General features: G+C 40.6%; 2 protein-coding genes across 2 annotated transcripts in view; both read right to left on the minus strand.

Annotated features, from left to right (window-relative positions):
- The window catches only part of ank2b (ankyrin 2b, neuronal), a 76,458-nt gene that overhangs the window by 7,325 nt on the left and 49,137 nt on the right, over positions 1-19,996 (minus strand). Inside the window, 5 exon segments of the mRNA XM_055056389.1 lie at positions 1,399-1,563; positions 1,650-1,733; positions 12,540-12,600; positions 14,589-14,823; positions 14,957-15,109. Of these exon segments, the coding sequence (XP_054912364.1) occupies positions 1,399-1,563; positions 1,650-1,733; positions 12,540-12,600; positions 14,589-14,823; positions 14,957-15,109 (698 nt within the window).
- Positions 2,308-10,129, minus strand: LOC129376804 (uncharacterized). Its single transcript, XM_055056388.1, has 2 exons — positions 4,503-10,129; positions 2,308-3,926 (listed from the first exon to the last, which is right to left on the minus strand). The coding sequence occupies exons 1-2, from the start codon at positions 10,050-10,052 to the stop codon at positions 2,985-2,987; spliced, it is 6,492 nt and encodes a 2,163-aa protein (XP_054912363.1). The 5' UTR covers positions 10,053-10,129; the 3' UTR covers positions 2,308-2,984.

Consider the following 19,996-nt stretch of genomic DNA (forward strand, 5'->3'; position numbering starts at 1 on the left):
TGGAGCGCTGTGCGGCCGGCTGTAGTGCGCGCTACACATAGATCACCGCCACGAACAAGAAAATAAGCGGAGCCCAACCTGTGGCCTTCAACGGGTGACTTTTTATGGAACACTGGATTTTATAAAAAAAAAGTTTTTATTGTGCCACTACTTGTGACTCTTTGGATTAAAATACCTTGCACCTGACTGCTCCGCTGTTTGGGTTTTTCGAGTTGTTTGCTCCCCCTTGTGTTGAAGACGGGCTGTGGGCCAATTTGGCCTCACAGACATCCTTCAGTTTAAAGTCAGTCAGATTGGATGGAGACCATTTCTCTTTCTGTGAAAAGAAATTTTGAAGTCTTGCTACAGATTCTCATCTCTTATTGTCTTTGTTTGAACATGGACCATCCACCCCGATTCCTCAAAAACTGGTGTGCTTCATGAAATAGATGCCATCATGTTGGGAAGACAGGTATGTAAAAATATTGAAAAATATTGAAAGTTAAGGGTCTAAATGGCTCTCCCAGTGACTCAAAGCCCACAGCCAAAGTGGTTAATAAAGTGGCTTAATACACAGTCCATGTTTTGGCACTACCCAATCTTAACCCCTTCATTCTCAGCCCCCATGAGGCTTTGTGTGATTTATGGGTGCAACTTCCGCCGCTAACTGTAATCACCATTTGTTTACATTTCAGCAACTCGCTAACCAGTTTTCCACAGAGGTTTTATGCTGTATCACAGCTTAGGTAGGTTTTACCACTACCTTCAGCTATTGCAGGGAGGGATGGCGGCTTGAAGAAATGGCTCACAAATGGGAAGCTTAGCTGGCTACTTCACTGACTCAAAATCAAATTCACATCACACCAAGCTAATATGATGCAGTTCTGGTGTTTTACATTGTCGGCGCAGAACGGCAGCTCAGAACTCTGACCAGCTTCTCTGCTTTTCTCTTCTTTATTCTGTCAGCTCTTCAGAGAAACGAGCTGCTAGCAGCGCTGCTAACTCACGGTCATTCAGTAATAAAACTTAGCAATCATGCTCCTGTTGCTCTATGTGATTAAACTCATTATTACGATCCTCTGTACAAATTTCACTAAATATTATATTACAAACGAGTCTATATTCATATATCATGAGTATAGATGATCAAAAACTCCTACACATTACAATGAAATACTGCTACTGCACCGGAAGTAAGACCCATGATTGTTTCCATAGTAACCCTCCCAGGAATAAGGTGGCTAGATCATTTGTGGGTGGATCTGTATTGAGCAATTTAAAAACAATTGTTAATTCAAACAAACCCAAAACATAAAGTTTAATCTGATTTAATTTCAGAAAAAACCCCAAATGTTTTTATTTGGTTTATGTAAGGGTCTGATTCTAACTGTAGACATTGGCCTGGCAAATGGGACCCACCTCTTTCTGGTCTCCCCTGCTGTGAAGGACAGTTCTCTTTGCCACTCTGGACACAGCGTCTCCTTCCTCTATCTTCACCATTTCCTGGTGGGAGCCCTCAATGCTCACTTCCTGTGTTTCTGACCCATCCGGAGACATGCATTTACGAATCACCTTCCGCGTGATCTGGTAATGATGAATGCAAATGAAGAATTACGGTGAGAGGGTTGGCATCCTACTGTTTGGATCCTCTGTTGTCTTGTATTTCTTACCTTCTTCACCACCATGTTGCCGTGCTCATCTGTGTACTTCTCTTCAGTCACAGTCTGTGGTGGAATGTCTGGCAGGATATCTGCCTGCAGAAACACATCAGTTGCAGAATACCATTGGTGGTAATCTATCTAAGATGATCTTGTCCTGCCTGGGATCAGGTAAGGAAGTCAGACTCGTGTATTTTCTATGAAAGTTAAAACAGCAATTGGATCTCAAGTTTGATGGTTAATTATCTGGTCATTAATCTTTCTTTAAATTATAATTCATGTGGTCATTTTTTTTTTCTTGGCAGTGAATTTTAAAAAAAATCTGCTTTCATTATTTGATGTTGGTTTATAGATAATAAAACATATCCTTGGTTTTATTGGTAATCAGCTCTCATCAGTTGTTACATTTTAATTACATCTTTAGTCATTCTTTAAACTGAGAAGTTATGAGTATGGTTACAAAAACTAGTGAGCTTACCCTCACTGAAAACATTTTCATATTTTATAATACAGAAGCTTTTTAAGAGGGATGTTATACTTTCAAGATTCAACAATAAAAGTTTTATCTTTAAAATTCAGATTCACTATGTAAAACCTTTGGGAGCCTGTGAGATCTGACCACCCACTCCACCTTTTTGTGCTGTTGCATCATCTTTTATGTTACCTGAATGATTATTCTGCGTCGGACCACTCTGGTGGTCAGCACCTCCTCCTCTGAGCTATCAGAGGACAGTGCTCCTAGCTCCTCTGCTATCTCCTAGAGACAGCACACAACCAGTATGGGTGAATGTCACGTTTTCTGCAGTGACACTACAACAAACTGCTGCAGGAAACTCATGCTTAGGCCTTTCTCTTAACCTCACACTCATCTTCTGTCATTGCTAAATGTACATGTATGGATCAAGGGAAATAAATTCAAAATGTTGTACATAAAAGTAATGCGAGATGAAGAGAAGGCACAATAAAGCAACAATGTTCAACTAAAACAAACATGCAGCAATAGAGTCAGCTTATCTACTGCTCAGGAGGATGAATGGAAATGTCAAATGGGAGGAAGAAATATGGAAATGTTCAGTGTTTTAATTTTTGACACTAAGGGGGGAAACAACATGCACACACCAATTGGTGCAAACAGTGGAATATGTAGTAGAACTCTCCACAGCAGCTTATTAATCTCAACTGTGCATCAAAGTGAACAACTGCAAATACTTCTTCACAGCAGAAACATCTTTGCCTTTTAAATTGATGCACAAATTCAGTCTAGGTTTTCTTTTCTACATCTTGTGTGCAACGGCAATCTGTCTAAAACTACGTAAGTCAGAAACCAGTGTAGCATTGTGCTCATGCTCATCCTCTTACCATTCCCAGGAAGTCATCATCATCGTAATACCCAGCTTGATCTCTAGATAGCAGCTGCTCACAAATGGGAAAGCCGCCCTCTGCAGCACACTCCCGTGAAACATGTGAATCATAAGCAAATTCACCAAGACTTTCACTGCCAGAAGAATGTTGCCTTTTAGGTTCTACTTGAAGGAAACGTTGAGCGGTGTGCTCAGGGCAGACTCTCAGTAGGCCCATATCTGAACTACTTCTTGAGCTTATTGAAGAGTGCTCAGAAAAATAAGTTATCTCATCTTCTGGCATCACATCCTCCGGTTCAAAAAAGTCTTGTTGGCAGTCAAAGAATTCTGGCTCTGAATCTGATGGACGTGGAGACTCTGTACCCTTACTTGATTTCTTCTGTTGGCTGGTTGTAGTGTTTGATTCAAATTCCAATGCTATGTTCTCGAATTCAGAGAGGACTCTCCTAAAGCCTAGAGAAAATGTAAAGTCTTCAGTGACTTCTGGCTCTTCACTGATGGTATCTTCAGAGGCAAATTGTGCTGAGCTGAGACCACTAAACACTGGCGTTACTGGACTCAAATCATTGGAGAATGCTTGGCCACACTCAGAAACTCCCAGGGCTTGTTGACTCGAAAATATTGGTACCAAAAACTCATCTGACTTGGCTGAAAAAGGTTCACAGGACTGACCTTGCATAAAGTCCCATGTGTCTGGATTCTCTCTGGACACATGGGACTTTAAACTCGAAGCTTTCTCATGCACAGACAGTACAGGAGGAACAGTTCGGTGTGTTTTGTATGAAGTCTGGTCAGGTAGGAGTATGGGATCTGATGTGATTGGCTTATCATCAAAGAATATCACTGCAGTTTTACTGCCACAATCTGTTGCTGCTGTGTCAGGAAACTGGTTGCTCTGGGTATCAAATGTTCGAAAGTCTGGGGGAACCTGGAATGAAATTATTTATGTAAGTTTATTACATCTGCACAGAGGTTATGTGAACCTCTGAAAGACATGAGCATTTTAACTCATTAGTGCCACTGCACAATTTAAATTAAACTTTGTTTTCATCACCCAGCAGTCAGTTAGACCAACATTTTGTACATCTAAGCCGAGGTGCCAAAGTTCGGTCCTTGAGGATTTGTAACTTGCATCCCGTCTCTAACACATTTGCAGCAAAGGAAAGACTCATTGTTGAACAAAATCGCAATTCAGCCATTTGCTTCAGGTGTGATGGAGAGGGGATTTATTTAAGTTAAAGAGTATTAGTTCTCCAGACCTGGACTTGGTTATCCTGGTGTAAGAAAATGTTCCAGTATTTCATCATCATACAAAAATGAACCAGAGGAAAATAGAAAGTGGTTAGTAATATTATCAACAACTCAAAAGAGATCCAAAACTCCTTCAAAGTATCAAAGGCCTCTGCTCCTATAGTGTTAGCCTGGCATGTCCTGAGTTAAAAGCAGTGTGTTGTTTTTGAGTTATCAAAAGGTTATTGATGCATTCTCATGCTTTATGTCTTACCCCATGATGGGTTGGTTTGCCCTGTAGTTCTTCACCACTTTTTTGTTGGGTCTTTGTGTCCTTTTGTTTCACATCTTTAGCTGTTGATGGCTTTGGAGACAAGTATTCTCCGGCATCTTCATCTGCTTTTGATCTGTGGAAAGTTTCTTCTTTGCATATCCAGAATTTTGATGTGGATTCTGTCATTTGTTGCAGATGAGGGCAATATTCTTTAGCAGATTTAATAGGTGATGATGACACAGTCGCTAACTTTGTCTGTTCTGGTTGCACGGAAGATGTTTCACCCCATGTGTGGGGTGAAACCTCTGAACTGAGCTCATCATCAAAACAAAATTTCTTCTCAGATTCAAGGCTTGCAGGGCTCAGAGGTCTGGGGTTATCAGTCCAACATTCAACTGGTAAGGCTACAAACTCAGAGTCTGATGACAAAGACACAGGGGAGGGGTATCTATCATAGGAAGTAGGATCCATAAAATAAGAAGATAAAATTCTCATAAATTCAGGAACTGGTGAATCAGGCAATAACCAACTGGATGAAATGGATTCAGGTGAGGAGGGTCGCCTAGTGTTTCCATCTGACATATCAGCAGAATCACTGGATTCAGAATCTGAGGATGAGCCTAAGATGAGATGTTTCATGGGGTAGACCTGCGGTACTGGAGCAAACTGAGGGATGGGGGAGTCTGGAGAAAGTGACCTATTCTGGACCCATTCTGAAATGATTTCTGGACATGATGGTGTTTGGTCAGACAAGGCTAATTGGAAAGACACAGGACTGCACTCAGGCAGTGACTGAGATGACAAAGGCCTCTGACTCTCATCCTGATTCTCAGACAGAGCATATTCTGGAGATGAAGGCCTGAATTCTAAAAGGTCTGATTTCAGTTGCAATAAATCAAGATCTGAAGCTTTAGATTCAGGGGGTGGTGTTGTTCTGACATACTTGACACATTCTGACAATCCCAACCTCAGTTCTGGTGAGGTGGCATCTGGTGTGAGGGGCCCAAATTCACTGACAGATTTTACAGATTCGGGTGATACTCTAGCGTCTTCCACCTCTGGTAAATTTGGACCGAGACATTCTGGAGATCTGTAGAGATGATCGCTCTCTTCGTCAGATACTGAGTTAGATAGTGAAGGATTATACCACAGTTGTGTCTCTGATGATTCAAGCTTTGGCTGCTTGTAAATAACAGTTTCTGATAACAAAATCTGTTCAATCATTGGAAGTGGTGTTTCTGTCAGATGTGTGTTGGTCACTGCTCTTTTTGTTTCTGTAAAAGAGAACTGATGAGTAACTTCTGAAGGTGTTAATAAAGATGATTGATCTTTGTCATTTCTGGTTTTTATTCTATTATCCTTTTGATTATTTGTAACATTCCTTTCATATATATCTTTGTTACAAATAAACTGCACGAAAGCTGTTTTACTAATAAAGGTTTCTCCTGCATACTGAGGATCTCGTACCTGAGAAATCAGCTTCCATAGCTCAGCGTCATAAACAAGACTGTACTGAGGTACAGTGGCAGGTGGGAGAGGCTCAACTGATGTTTCTGAAACAATGCGATCACTGGTTTCAACCAGTGATGATTTGGGTGCTAAATGCTCCTCTTTCTCCAATGATTCTGGTGTATACGATCTTGTTTCTGCATAAAATGGAGTTGGTAGTTGTGACATTTCATCAGAATATGAAAATTCTATTGCTGGATAGCTTGTTACAATCACAGCAGATTCTGCAAATGTCTGAGTAAAATCAGGCACTGGAGATTCAGGAGGATATTCAATATCTGATCTTTCTGACTGTGGTGACATTGTTCTTTTGTCTTCAAGTCCTTTGTCAAATGAAAAATTTACCAAGTAATATTCAGTATCTGATAGCAGAGACTCAGGGGATGAAGCCCTAGTGTATGTTTCCTGTATTACAGTCTCAAGTACATTCTGAGTAAAAGAAGGAAGCGGTGAGTCTGGTGATAATCTTGTGTTTTCCTCAACTGACTCTAGGGATTCACTTGTAATGCTTCTAAGTGACATCAATTCATCAGGTGACACAGATTTGAATTCTGGTATGGACTCAGTTGAAAATGACCTGTCCTGAATCTGTGACTCTATTGACAGAAAAGAATCTTTCCTATGTTCAACACCAAATCCCAATGCTATCAAAAGCTCGCCTAAAGCATACTCAACATCTGACTCAATAGACTCAGGGGACGGTGATCTATAGCCAACATTTACTATCACATGTTCTCGCACTGCTTCTTTGTAATCAGATCTTAACAAGTCGGGAGACCGTGCCTGGTTTTCATCTCCAGATGCTCCTGAACTTGGAGAAGATTGTCTGTTGTCATACAATAATGACCCCAGGCTTAAAACAATGTATTCAACCTCTGAACAAGTTGACTCAGGCGATATCGACCTACTTCTGAAAATTGCCTTAGGTAGTTCAAACACTGGCTGCACAAGGTCAGGTAGAGGAGAATCAGGTGAAAGCCAGATTGATGTTAAAGATTCTGGGGAAGAAGGTCTACTTTCAGTTACGCTTGGGAACTCTGAAGACATTTCTAAATCTGAAAACACTGATTCAGGTGATGTGGACCTTAGTTCCCAGTTAGGTATTATGGAGTCCTGTTGCCTAAATATGGGAATAGGTGAATCTGGTGAAAGTGGTCTCAACTCTTCTTTGGATATTCTTGAACAAGGAGATTCTGATCGGACTCCAAAGAGCCAAGCCATACACAAATCAGTGTCCACATCTTCCTCTAAGAACTCAAACTCGGGAGAAGTGGACCTGTATCTGACCCTTACATCAGAAGATAAGGCTAGGGAGTGCAGGGGTAAAGGAGAGATGGGAGACAAACGTCCAAGCTCATCATCTGACTGTCCTGATGGGCAGAATTTTACACTGCCCTCAAAATCAATAGTCTGTGAAATTAAAGGGGCATATTCAATTTCTGAAGCCTCTGATTCAATTGATGATGACCTGTTGTAACATATCTTATGATGACTATCAGAAAAGTCCAGGTTAAAGTCAGGAACAGGTGAATCTGGAGAAAGCAATCCATATTGACTTTGAGGTGTTAGGGATAGAGGTGACAGAGGGAAATCATCTGTCATCAGAGAAGAAGATAATTCCATTTCCCAATCTGAATACACTGATTCTGATGAAGTAGACCTTGAAACAAAGAGCAAAGTTGTGGATTTTTCTGGTATTCGAGTAAGTGTGAGAATGGGAGAATCTGATGAAGGAGCATCAAACTCTTCTTTGGATGTTGTTGAACCAGGAGATGTCGCTCTGTCTTCAAAAAGCCAAGTCGTACACAAATCAATCTCCAATTTTTTGTCTGAAGCCAATGACTCAGAAGATGAAACAATTACATTCATGTGACATATTTCAGCACGATTAAGTGTAAATTCAGGAATGGGCAAGTCTGGTCTCAATTCATCTTGAGATATTGAAGAACCAGGAGTTACTGCTCGGTCTTCAAAAAGACAAGGCACAGATATGTCCAATTCTAAATTGGTTTCTTCCTCTGAAGATAGTGAGGTTAGGGATGAGAATCTTAAAGCAGAGTGTGAATTAAAGGACTCTTGTAGCGCCTGAGTAAAATCAGGTATGGGGGAGTCTGGTCTGAATTCAGATTCAGATGATGAACCAGAAGATGCTCTTCTGTCCTCAATAAACCAGGACTCACAAAACTCTATCTCTAACTCCTCCTCTGAATACACAGGAGATGCAGAACCACATATTAATGTGTTTTCCTCCCTGTGAGTGTATTGAGGTATTGGTGAGTCTGGGGATAAATGTTGGAATTCATGCAAATATAGATTTGACTCTGTGGTATTTGGTCTTTCTTTAACTTCATCTTCAAACAGTTGAGAAATGAAGGGAGCAAAATCCAAATCTGAACGACTGGATTCAGGTGATGATGCCCTGTAACAACTGTAATCAACATGAGCAACTGAGAAAAGTTGTCTAAAGTCAGGTACTGGAGAATCAGCTGGAAGATTTGTTTCACTACCAAAGGTGGCAGAGTCAGGAGATAGACACTGTTCCTCAAACCATGTCTCCCCCCAATTCATTTCCACCTCCGATTCTGATGACACTGACTCTGGGACAGAAGATCTAAGCTCACAGTATGTGTTTATGGATTTCTGTAGTGCTTCCTTAAACTCTGGAATTGGAGAATCTGGGGACAGCGCTCTGAATTCATTTGGAGAACCAACAGATTCAGGGGATGGTTTGAAAATGAAAGTCAGAGACCCAGGTGATATAGACCTACACTCTGACTCAGAATCAGATGACAAAGGTCTCCTTTCAAGCTTGGCTTCTGACTCAAATGCGTCTGGTATGCCTTTAGTTTGCCTCAATGTACTTATTAGATGAGCACTCTCCAAGTGTGAAAGAACTGGTGGAGATTCTGACCTGAATCCAACAAATGAGGCAAAGCGTTCAGTTTCTTTTGCTTTGATCTGTCTTACAGTTGAATCACGTAACAGGGTCTGACATCCACCTTCTGGTACGATTGAATAAGCTGTAACTGACTCCGATACTACAGGCCTGAAATCTGGGAAGGGTGAATCATGTGATATTGCACTCCTGTCATCAACAGATATTGCTGAAGTCATTGATTGATGTGTGCTTTCACTGAAAACTGTGGGTATGCAATGTTCTGAATCTTCAACTGATACGGTTGATACTGGTGAGTTTGGCAGAGACTGAGAAATGCTGAGGTGTTGAAAGGAAAATCTGGGACCATGAGAATCTAGACACAAGTTGGAATTTGATGTTTTAACATTTGTAGTCATTTCCAAAAGAGACAAAGATCCGGATTCTAATTCTGCATTGCCTGACCTTAAATTATTCTCCAACTCGTTTGTTTTTACTACAGGGGATTCTGGAAAATACTCAATTCTGGTGCCAACATATTCAAAAACTCCTATTTTACTAAAGAATGTCTCCCCACTGTACTGAGGATCTCGTACTTTAGAGATAAGCTTCCAAAGTTCTGCATCAAAAACCAATCTGTAGACTGGTACCCTGATTTCCTTTAAATAAGCCGAATTATTGGTCTGTACTATCACCATGGTCTCAGATGCTTGTGATTCTGATGAGTCAGGTCTCTGTTCTGAAATAGATAAGTTTACATCTGATTGTGCACATTCAATATCTGACATCACACAATCTAGATCTGAAAGAACTGAACTAGGTGACAAGGATTTCTGTTGTGTGTTTTTATTAACTTTTACTAAAGTGTGTTCAAACTCTGGAATGCATGAGTCTAGTGAAACAGGACAGCTTTTCTTAGCAGAATCTACAGATGACTGTCTGCGCTCATTAAATGCTGATGTTATAGACACAAATTCAATATCTGACATAGCAGAAACAGGCGATAAATGCCCTTCCAGTGAAGCGAGATCAGATTCTACCAGAATTTCTCCCAACTCTGTAATGGGTGACTCATGTGAAAGTGGCCCGCTTTCATCCAAGGAATCGACAGATGGAGGTCGGCTCTCACCAAATAATGATTCCAAAGAGACAGATCGAGACTGCATGTCTGAAGCCACTGAAACAGGAGACAGGCATTCATCCAGAATGGTTGAGACATGGGGGTCCAGTAAAACCTGGCTAAACTCTGGGGATAGGGGATTCTGGTAACAAAAGGTAGTTTCATTAACAGAATCTACTGAAGAAGCTCTACTGGCACTGAATAGCAAGTCTAAAGAGATACAGCCGTACTCTATATCTGAGGTAACAGAAACAGGTGAAGAATATCTACCTTGTGCAGACAGATTATAGTCTTGCACAACTCGTTCAAACTTTGGTATTGGTGACTCAGCTGAACATGACTTATCTTCCTCAAAGGAACATATGGAGGGAGGTCGGCTCTCACCAAATAATGATTCCAGAGAAGCAGCCCATAATGCATGTCTGAGGAACTTGAAACAGTAAACACAGATCCCTGCAGGGTGGTTTGAGGATGGAGGTCTGTTAAAAACAGGCTAAATTCAGGAATGGGGGATTCTGTTGAGAGAGGATAGTTTCTGTCAACAGAATCTACAGATGACGGCCAAGTTTCACCACATAATGATTCCATTGACACAAAGCTGAATTCTGCATCTGAACATATTGAAACAGGTGAAAAGGATTTTTCTCCCATAGTGTTAAATGAGTTTCTGAAGCATCTGTGAATGAGGTCTGGAACTGAGGAATAGGGGAATCTAGTGTTAAGGCTTGGTGACTACCTGCAGATCTGCCCGACAGGGAAGAGTCTGGCCTTACCATTTCTAGCAGCATTAGCGATTCAGGTGACAATAGCTGGGATTGTACTTCAGAGTCAGGTGATATTGACCTTTTATACATTTCTACTGACAAATAATTGGTTTGGTCATCAATAGCTTCCCCTAAATTTTCCTGATTACAGTCAGACAATGTGCCATAAAATTGATGGTTTCCTTCTTTGCTTCTAAGTGTTTCTCTTGAATACTGTGGATCATTGATTTGAGAGATTATCCTGGAAGGCTCTGCTTCATAAGCAAAACTGTAGCCTAATGGAGGCTGTTCTGTTTTGACTGCAGGCCGGAAAGCTGAAAACTCTTCAAGTGTGTCTGAAGTTGATATTAAGCATTTCAGATCCTCAGATGTAGGTTGTTGAGACAAAGATGGTAAGGATGTCTCACCAAACATTTTCGTAGCATTTAACATTCGCATTTGAATTTTTTGCCTCTGAATAAACTGGAGATAGTTGTGTTTTACTGCCATCAGTTGACAGAAGCTTAGTTCTTTCCATGGGGGGAGCAATGTTCTGGTCTGTCTCGGTACCATCAGCTTGTAGCGACTCTGTTTGGGATGACTTTTGTTGCACTAGTCTGGCTGACCTTTCTTCTGTCTCTTTTCTTTGTGTTCAAATTTACCAAGACTTGATTCTTTTGGAATAATGACAGTTTGTGCCAATTCAAGTGCATACTCTTTGTGAAGAAGTTTGTCTGTTTCAGGAGAAGTCAATCTACAATTAGTCTCAGAGCCACAAGATTCAGGAGATAGAGGCCTATCCTCAAAACATGACAACAAAGGCATAGCTTCGTACTCAACAAATGACAATACAGATTCTGTTGAGGATGCGTAATAATTTCTTAGAACTGCATGATGTGCAAAAGACATACACTGTGGTATCGGAGAATCTGGATCCAGACACTCATCAACTGTGTCTGATTCAGGTGAATACCTTCTAACGTCTAACAGTGTGGACTGTGGTGACATTGATCTGTATTCAGGCACTGAATCTGAAGAATCAGATCTGTCAACTTTATGCAGAGAAATTACCCAGTCATCTTCATTTTCACACTGTAGTGTTTGTTGATTTTTCTGTGCGACACATTGCAAATGTTCTTTCTCTAATTGTATGCTACCCTTTGTGAGACTATGAGTGGCCTGAACTTCATCTTTTCTGACTGCTTGAAGGGGTGAACTCTCAACTATTACAGAGAGATCCCGAGGCTCTGAATCCCTGGATTCAACACCATACCCATAAAGTCGGTGTGACACTTCATCTGTTTGCTTAGAACATGTCCATTCTGTGAACCTTGTGGGCAAAGCAAGCAGTTCACTCGTAGATTGTTGTGTTGCTGATCCTTTTTCAGATGCCTCATCAGGTTTTGTGAGTTCCATAGAAAGTTTTTGAAGTCCTGTTCAGCTTGCGCATACTCAAGCAAGCTATCACCAAAATCAGTCATGGACAGTGGCCTATCTTCACAAACACCTGTTTGAGAGTTGTTGAAAGTCTCTCGCAGAGCTGATGGGGAGAGACAGTAATCTATGCTGTCTCCTGTAAGAGTAGTTCGTAGACACTCCAAACTCCACTCCTCGCTCCCCTCTGCCCCTTCGCTTTGAACAACTCCTTCATCTTCACATGGTTCAAAAGTGGATTTGGGAGGTGGGGTGACCTGGGCACACAACTTGGGCCCCCCTTTGTATACAGGGTCTATCACGTGGGAACGGAGGTTGTAGGGAGAGGTGCAGTACAGAGTGAATAAAGGACTTACTTGCTTGAAACTCCCAATATGTGCCATGTCTGTCACTTCTTCATATATACTTTGTGATGAGCTGCAAGAAAACAACAATGTCATATTTGTTTATGCAGGGATATTAGAAAACCCCCAAAGTAATCTGTAGGAATGCATCATGCATATTAAAGTTAAACATAAATTTCTTCTGGATGTCAAAACTCGTCATGTGCCTTTTAAATACCTCAGTGCTCAGCCTTGGTCAAAAACAGAAAAGATAATAGTAATTATTTTTATGCAGCTTTTGAATTTTTTTGTTCTTAAGGGAAAATGTAATGATCCTGTTGGGTCATAGTTTCAGAAATGGGAACTTGAGTTTGTAACTTTGTGTTTTCACACCTAATAGTTCAGTAGACATGTTATATTTCAGCTGGTGCATTTTTTTTACACTGCACTGTGTGAAACAAACAAAAAGCTTTGAAAAATGCACCAACTATAAACCCATCCCAAGTGTTTATCCACTTGCTTATGGTGTCGCTGCACCAAAAACCTCTGGGGGAAATGACAAAAACCTCTGAACTCGACATGTAGCCCAACTTCCTCACAAAATATCTTAATGCAAGGGAGTTGTGTCAGGTTTTAGCAGTTGTAGGATTTCTCTTTTGTTTTTGGCTAAAGAGCACAAGACATTGTTTTAGTGCAAGACACACGTGTTTGCTTTAGTTGTATTTACTCATCCCTTACAGTCATCATTCCACTTGGCATGTAAAACATTTGAACACCACCAGCATTCACTTCAACCAAACTGAGACCTAAGTTTGTAGAGAAACCAGAGTTTGTTGCGCCACATCAAAGTTAAATTACACATTCACAACTTCCCATTCAAACTGAGCTTTCTAGAAAGTCCAGTGATTAGTCTACTTTGACCAGAGTCAATTAAAATAGACTAAACAGGGATAGTGTGAATGCACCATTTGACTTGAGTGGGAAAATTCAATGTAGTTTCACAAACTAAGGATGAATTGACTGACCAGTGACTGCAGGGTTTTCCCAGTGTATTATAAGCAAAGCGGTCAGTAAAGCTTTACTGACCGCTACTTGCCTCCTCACCAGGCTATGCGTTGCTTGTTTATGTTTTTTGAAAAAAAAAAAAAAAAAAAAAAAAAAAAAAAAAAAAAAAAATATATATATATATATATATATATATATATATATATATATTATTAAATTTTTTAATTAATTTAAAAATAAATAAATCAGACTGCAAGAGTCTCTTGCGCTGAGCATTTCACAGGCGTAGCAGAATTATTCTTAAAAGATGGGTTTATAGTTGGTGCATTTTAACAGGCGCGTGGAACAATCACAGCACTGGTGCCTCTACAGATTCCCTCACGCTGTTCCTGCTTGATTTCTGAAGTTTATCTAAGCGTGAAAATCTGAAAAAACCTATAAAGCTCAGGCAACCAAAACAGTTTCTGTGGTGCTTTTGAAAAACTCAACAGACATGAAATGAAAGAGCTACTAAAGTCACATAAATTAAATCTCCCTTTGTCCCTCTGTAGCCAGCAGAGACACGGCGTACAGAGGATTTAACTCATCATGCAGGGCTGGTCCAAGGTTGAATAAGGCTTTGTGAAGAATTTGAGTCAGAGGCCCCATCAGCACTACTAACAGCATTTCACCATGGACTTAGATACATTTGCGACAGGGGCCTTGTTTAATTGGCCAACCTTAAAGCAATTAGTGATAATTGTAATTTACTGAGATGGATTTGTGAACCAGACCTCAAACTCAAAGATTAAACTCACAGCATCAGATTGCAGCTATCATAATAAAACTAACTAACTATGAAGATTGTGCTTTGAATTTTAAAAAGTAAACCCACTAGTTAAAATACAAAAGTAAATGTTAAGCAATTCAAGAACTTTTAGTTAATGTATGCTGAAAACCATTAAATCTAATTTAGCAGTATTTATATTTTCAATTAACAAATGTTACACTTACGTAAATGTGGTGTGTTCAAATATTAGCAGTTTTGTGGCCTCTGCAGGCCTTGCACTTCTGTTAATTCACAAAATTTCAACTTACTTTGTTGTTTCCAACTCTCTTTGCAGTTTTTCTCTTTGGGCTTTTTTCATGAATCCTGGAGCCATGGGATCTGCCTCAACTCGTCCTGATGTTTCATGAAGCGATGATAAGCTAGTAGAAAGCTCCTCTGCTGATACCACAGGAACTTCTTGAACTAAAACTGGGCTCCTGCCAGCAGCTTCCTTACATCTGTCTGACCTTGGACTGTCAATGTCTTCATGAATGTTGCCAAAACCTGTTGGAGCATTCAGGGGCGGACGAAACACAAAATCCTGTTTAACTATTAAAAAGTTCCACAACCAGTTTAATAACATCCAAATCACAAGTCTGTATAAAATAAAAAATATATATATTGCAACTTTTCACACCTTCGCTATGGTCCATCATAAGGGTTTGTTCAATCTCTGCATAGGTATGTGAATTTGTCTCCTCTTCAGCAGATTTGTCTATCTTGGTTTCAATGAGATGAACAATGTCCATCCGGTTGATCTTTGTCAACCTCTTTAAAAGTGTTGATTCTGCTGAAACACAAAAAAGACAGTTAAAAAATTAATATTAACTCTGAAAAAGAAGAAATTTGGGTCATTCCTATTCAGGTGAAAAAAGATATTTACACCTACTATTTTTCTCAGTTTGACATTCAATCAGAAAAAGATTTCCATGTTTCAGATTAGTTTGTACTTGCCACATTCCAAGACAGTGAAAGACAATTATTGGGATACACTATGTACACTCTATGTAAATGTGTCGAATGTACAATTGTTTACAAAAGCATAAAGAAAACAACAACTGATACGATGGTTTCAAACATTACTCTTATGATTCTGGCCCGTCTGCCTTCTCTGTTTTCCTCCTCAGCTCTTCTTCTTCTCCTTCTTGGTTTTAATGGCAGGTGACATCCAACATTAAGACGCATTATCACCATCTGCTGCTTGAGTGTGAGCCAGGGGATTTTCTTTTTTCAACCTAACCTAAATTCTTAAACACAATCTTATCCTGTTCTCTCTCATCCTTACTGATAACTCTGCCTGTGAATTATTTTTAAAGCGACAGTTTTTATAGTTATATTTACATTATTGACATCTTAACTGGATTACTCCAAACCTAAGGCCTGGGGGATTTTCTTACTTTTATTTTTACTTTACTTTTCTTTATCTCCAAGTTAAACCTGACCTCAAGGACATGAGCAGTATTTTACAACGACTTCAGTTTATAGAAATGAAGATCAAACTGCTGGAGGTGAACTTTGAGATCAACGCTTCCTGTGGAAATGAGACAACCCTTCTTCAAATCAACAGAGAGGTCGTGCGCCCTGCACCGAGCAGCTCACCCTGGAACGCTCTGAGTGCCAAGCCGAAACGGGAGTCTGGCACTGTGGATCCGATGAGACGATTATCAGGGAGAACCCCGCACCGGACGAATCAGCGTGGCCGGTCTGAGCCGAAACCCACCTTCAACTTCAACACCTGCTCCACCAAAGAAAGACAAACAAGCAGCTGCAACCAAAACGCCTCCACCGACCCACTGACCCCGCTGACCCGCTGACCCCGCTCCCAGGGACAAAGCAACCAGCAAGAGCCTCAAAACATTCTGACTCTGTGGGAATCCCACTGAAAAACAGATTTTCTGCACTCCAGTCTGAGCCTCTGAGTGAAACTTTGCCTTCAAACATCAACAGTGAGGCAAGACCAACAGTGAGGGATGGCCCCCAAAGCTCCAAAGGACAAAGTGACCACCAGGAAAACAAAAGGTCCCAAAAGTGCTTGTTGTTGGAGATGAGGCAGTAAAGGGAATCAGTGATGTTTGCAATCCCAGGAAAACAAGAGTGATGTATTTTCCTGGTGACACTGTATCTGATTTAACCAACAAACTGCTCTCTCTAACCACTGATCAGCCAGATATTAAGACTTTAGTTGTGCATGTTGGAGCCAACGATCTGGCAAAGCAAAAGTCTGAGATTCTGAAAAAGGACTTTAATATTCTTCTGAACACTATGGGAAAATTAAAAATGAAGTTATTTCTCAGTGGTCCATTCCATCACCTCAATAGGGAGACGAAAAACACTCCAGGCTGCTCAAGATCAACAAATGGCTGATTAAAAGCTGCTCTACCAGCTCAGTGACCTTCATGATAACCTCTGGATCTATTGGCAGCGCTTTCTCCTTTTTGGAAGAGGAGGATGCAATCTTAATAAACATGGGATAAAGCTACTCACTGCAAACCTTTTTGTTTTATCAACAAGGACAGAAACAGGATCATCGCGTCAGAACAGGCTCAAGGATGTCTGACTAGGATGGAGCCCGCCGCATATTGGATAATATTCCAAACCAAGCTGATAAATCGACTGGAGACGGAGCGACTGCTTCCCTTGCTCCTTCCCCTCCCTCTCTGCTCCTCCAATCATTCACAGGATTCAATAGATACCAATGAAGAAATGTCTTCGGATCAGAGTTTCTTAAATTTACAGATGGAATGAATCAACAGGTTCATCTCGGCACGTCTCTCCTTAGTACTCAGTAGCAGACCTCACTACATTTAAGCAACCTGCCCCTGACTTTCCAGAGGATCCATCACTCTGTGTCTCTGAGGTCAGAGGTCAGGGACCAGATATTATCTTTACACCTGTCTCAATCCAGAATGTGTCTGGCCCCCGGGTTCTGCAGAACAGGACATTACCTCCGGATCACGACAAGAAAATGTACAAAATACAGAAATACAAATTAAAGCCGCAGGCGGCGTCGTGCGGCCCTCGCAGCCAAGCGCCGCTCCGGCCTGTTGGCCACCGCGGGGTACTAGCAACCACCGACCGCCAGCCACCACAGCAGCTCTCACGCAGTTTTTAGCACCTCCGCCCGCACCGCACCGCGGGAGCTGTTGCGCAGTTTCCAGATATAATAGTTTTTTTTTTCATGGCGAGTAGGTGAAATTTGACCCCTGCTAACCCCCTTTCAGCATACTCAAAAACTCACCGTTTAGATAACTTTAGATGGGACATGCCTTATTAACAGACTAACCGAGTTTGAAGCGATCAAGACTATGTAACTATCACGCAACACTAAAACATGGAAGGGAGGCTTTTTTTTTGCAGATGTCATAAACAATGCTGGAGCTTTATTTTGCAACAGTTGACAGACTCACAAACCCTCCCATGATGTTACCATCTGAATTCAATCTAATGCTGATGGAACAAGCTTTCCAACTTCTTTTCAGAGAAAATTCAAAAAATCAGAGGATTAATTATTGCTGTACCTAAACAAAACAAATACAGGAAAAATGACCCACTTTCAACTATTTAATTATAAAATCCTAGAAGAAATTATAAGTCAATTAAGTTCAAGCTCCTGCTGTCTGGATGTCCTTCCCACACATTTCTTGAAGAAAGTCCTGCCTGTTATTGTTACTGATCTGATCCAAATAGTAACTCATCGCTTACATCAGGTGTTTTCCCCCAGGCTTTGAAAACAGCAGTCATCAAACCACTGCTAAAATAGAACAATCTGGACAAATCACTACTGCAGAATTACAGGCTGACCTCTGACCTCCCATTCATCAGCAAAGTTATTGAAAAAACTGTGTACAAACAATTAGTTTCCTCATGATGACCAACTGCTTTGACTCTTTCGTGCTCACCACAGCACGGAGACTGGCCTAGTCAAAGTATTAACAATGATATCCATATAAATACAGACTGTGGGAGAACCACAGTGCTGGTTCTGTTGGACCTGAGTGCAGCTTTTGACATTTTACTGAATCGACTGGAGAGTTGGGTTGGACTCTCTGGTTCGGTGCTCGACTGGTTTGAATCTTACATGAAGAACAGGGATTTCTTTGTTTCAATTGAAAACTTCTTATCAAAGAGGTCAAAGGTCACATGGGGTACCCCAAGGTTCAATCGTAGGACCCCTCTTATTCGATATTTATATTCTCCCACTACCTCAGGTTATTACAGGAAATAATATTAGCTACCATAACTATGCAGATGATACTCAGCTCTACATTACGATGTCACCAGGTGACCTTTGACCCCATCCAATCACTGAATAAATGCTTAGAACAGATAAATGTGTGGATGTGCCAAAACTTTCTCCAGCTGAACAAAAACAAAACTGAAGTCATTTTTTTGGACCTAAAGAGGAACGATCTAGAGCTATAGATCTAGAGCTATAGATCTAGAGTCAATGCACAGCTTCAATTATTACAACTAAAAACTAGAGATCAGACCCGAAACCTGGGAGTAGTGATTGACTCGGACCTGAACCTTGCGAGCCACAAAAAGACGATTACAAAGTCGGCCTTCTATCACCTGAAGAACATCTCCAAGATTAGAGGACTAATGTCTCAGCCAGATCTAGATCTTCACAGGCCTGTCCAACAAAAAATCCTCCAGCTGCAGCTGATCCAGAAGCTGCTACTAGCACCACTAATTTTTACTCTTCTACATCGTCCATGGATTGCAGACACTGGCCAAAGTTCCCTCTGCTCATGCTTTTGCTATGAAGAGTCAACAAGTCTGTAAGAAAATTATGACCAGAATGTCGGGGGTGCAATCCAGGACTGCCAACCGCCACAGTGTTTTTTTGGAATGGTTCTCCTCCATTCCTTTCTCCATAAGCCTTTCATTGCATTACTAAATAGTTTGAATGAAATTTCAGGTCCTTAGTTTTGACTGTTAAAATATTACACTTAAGGTTCAAAATTATGCAAATTTGAAGGCCTGAGGATGCATCATATTATATATATATATATATATATAATATATATATATATATATATATATATATATATATATATATATATATATATATATATATATATATATATATATGTATATATATATATATATATATATATATATATATATAGGCTGATTGGATAGCTCAATACATAAGTCATCACTCTTTTACAAATAGGCTACTGGAACAAGACGTAAATGGGCGAGAGGTGAAAAACTTGGATCTGTTGGAATGCTACTACTCAAGTAACCCTAAATAGAGAGGTTACATGCAAAGACTGGGGAAGGAATGGTTACTTCGACATCCCCAGTCAACACTAAGTGCTAAACAACTAGTAGCTCAGTGTTCCAACATCGCAAACGGCAACTGCTATCACAACTTGAGATTGACGAGATACAACACAAATGCTACGGCAAAAAAAAGGAGGAACCTGGATTTCAGAACTGTGGGGACTTAACTACAAGTCCCCACCCAGACAGGGGATGCACGGCCCCAATGAATGAATCAGAGCTGAATGAGACAGCTGCTGACCTGAGAGAGAGAATCATGATCCGAATGACAACCAGACCTCCTCAGCGCCAATTACAACGGCTGAGTGAAGTACCATCAGAAAGTCTCATTGAGAATGTGAATGCAGCATTGAGAACGATCCCTACCAACACCATGACAGAAACC

The sequence above is a fragment of the Poeciliopsis prolifica genome, unplaced genomic scaffold (genome assembly GCF_027474105.1).
Source record: "Poeciliopsis prolifica strain line A6 unplaced genomic scaffold, Auburn_PproV2 SCAFFOLD045, whole genome shotgun sequence".
NCBI lineage: Eukaryota > Metazoa > Chordata > Actinopteri > Cyprinodontiformes > Poeciliidae > Poeciliopsis > Poeciliopsis prolifica.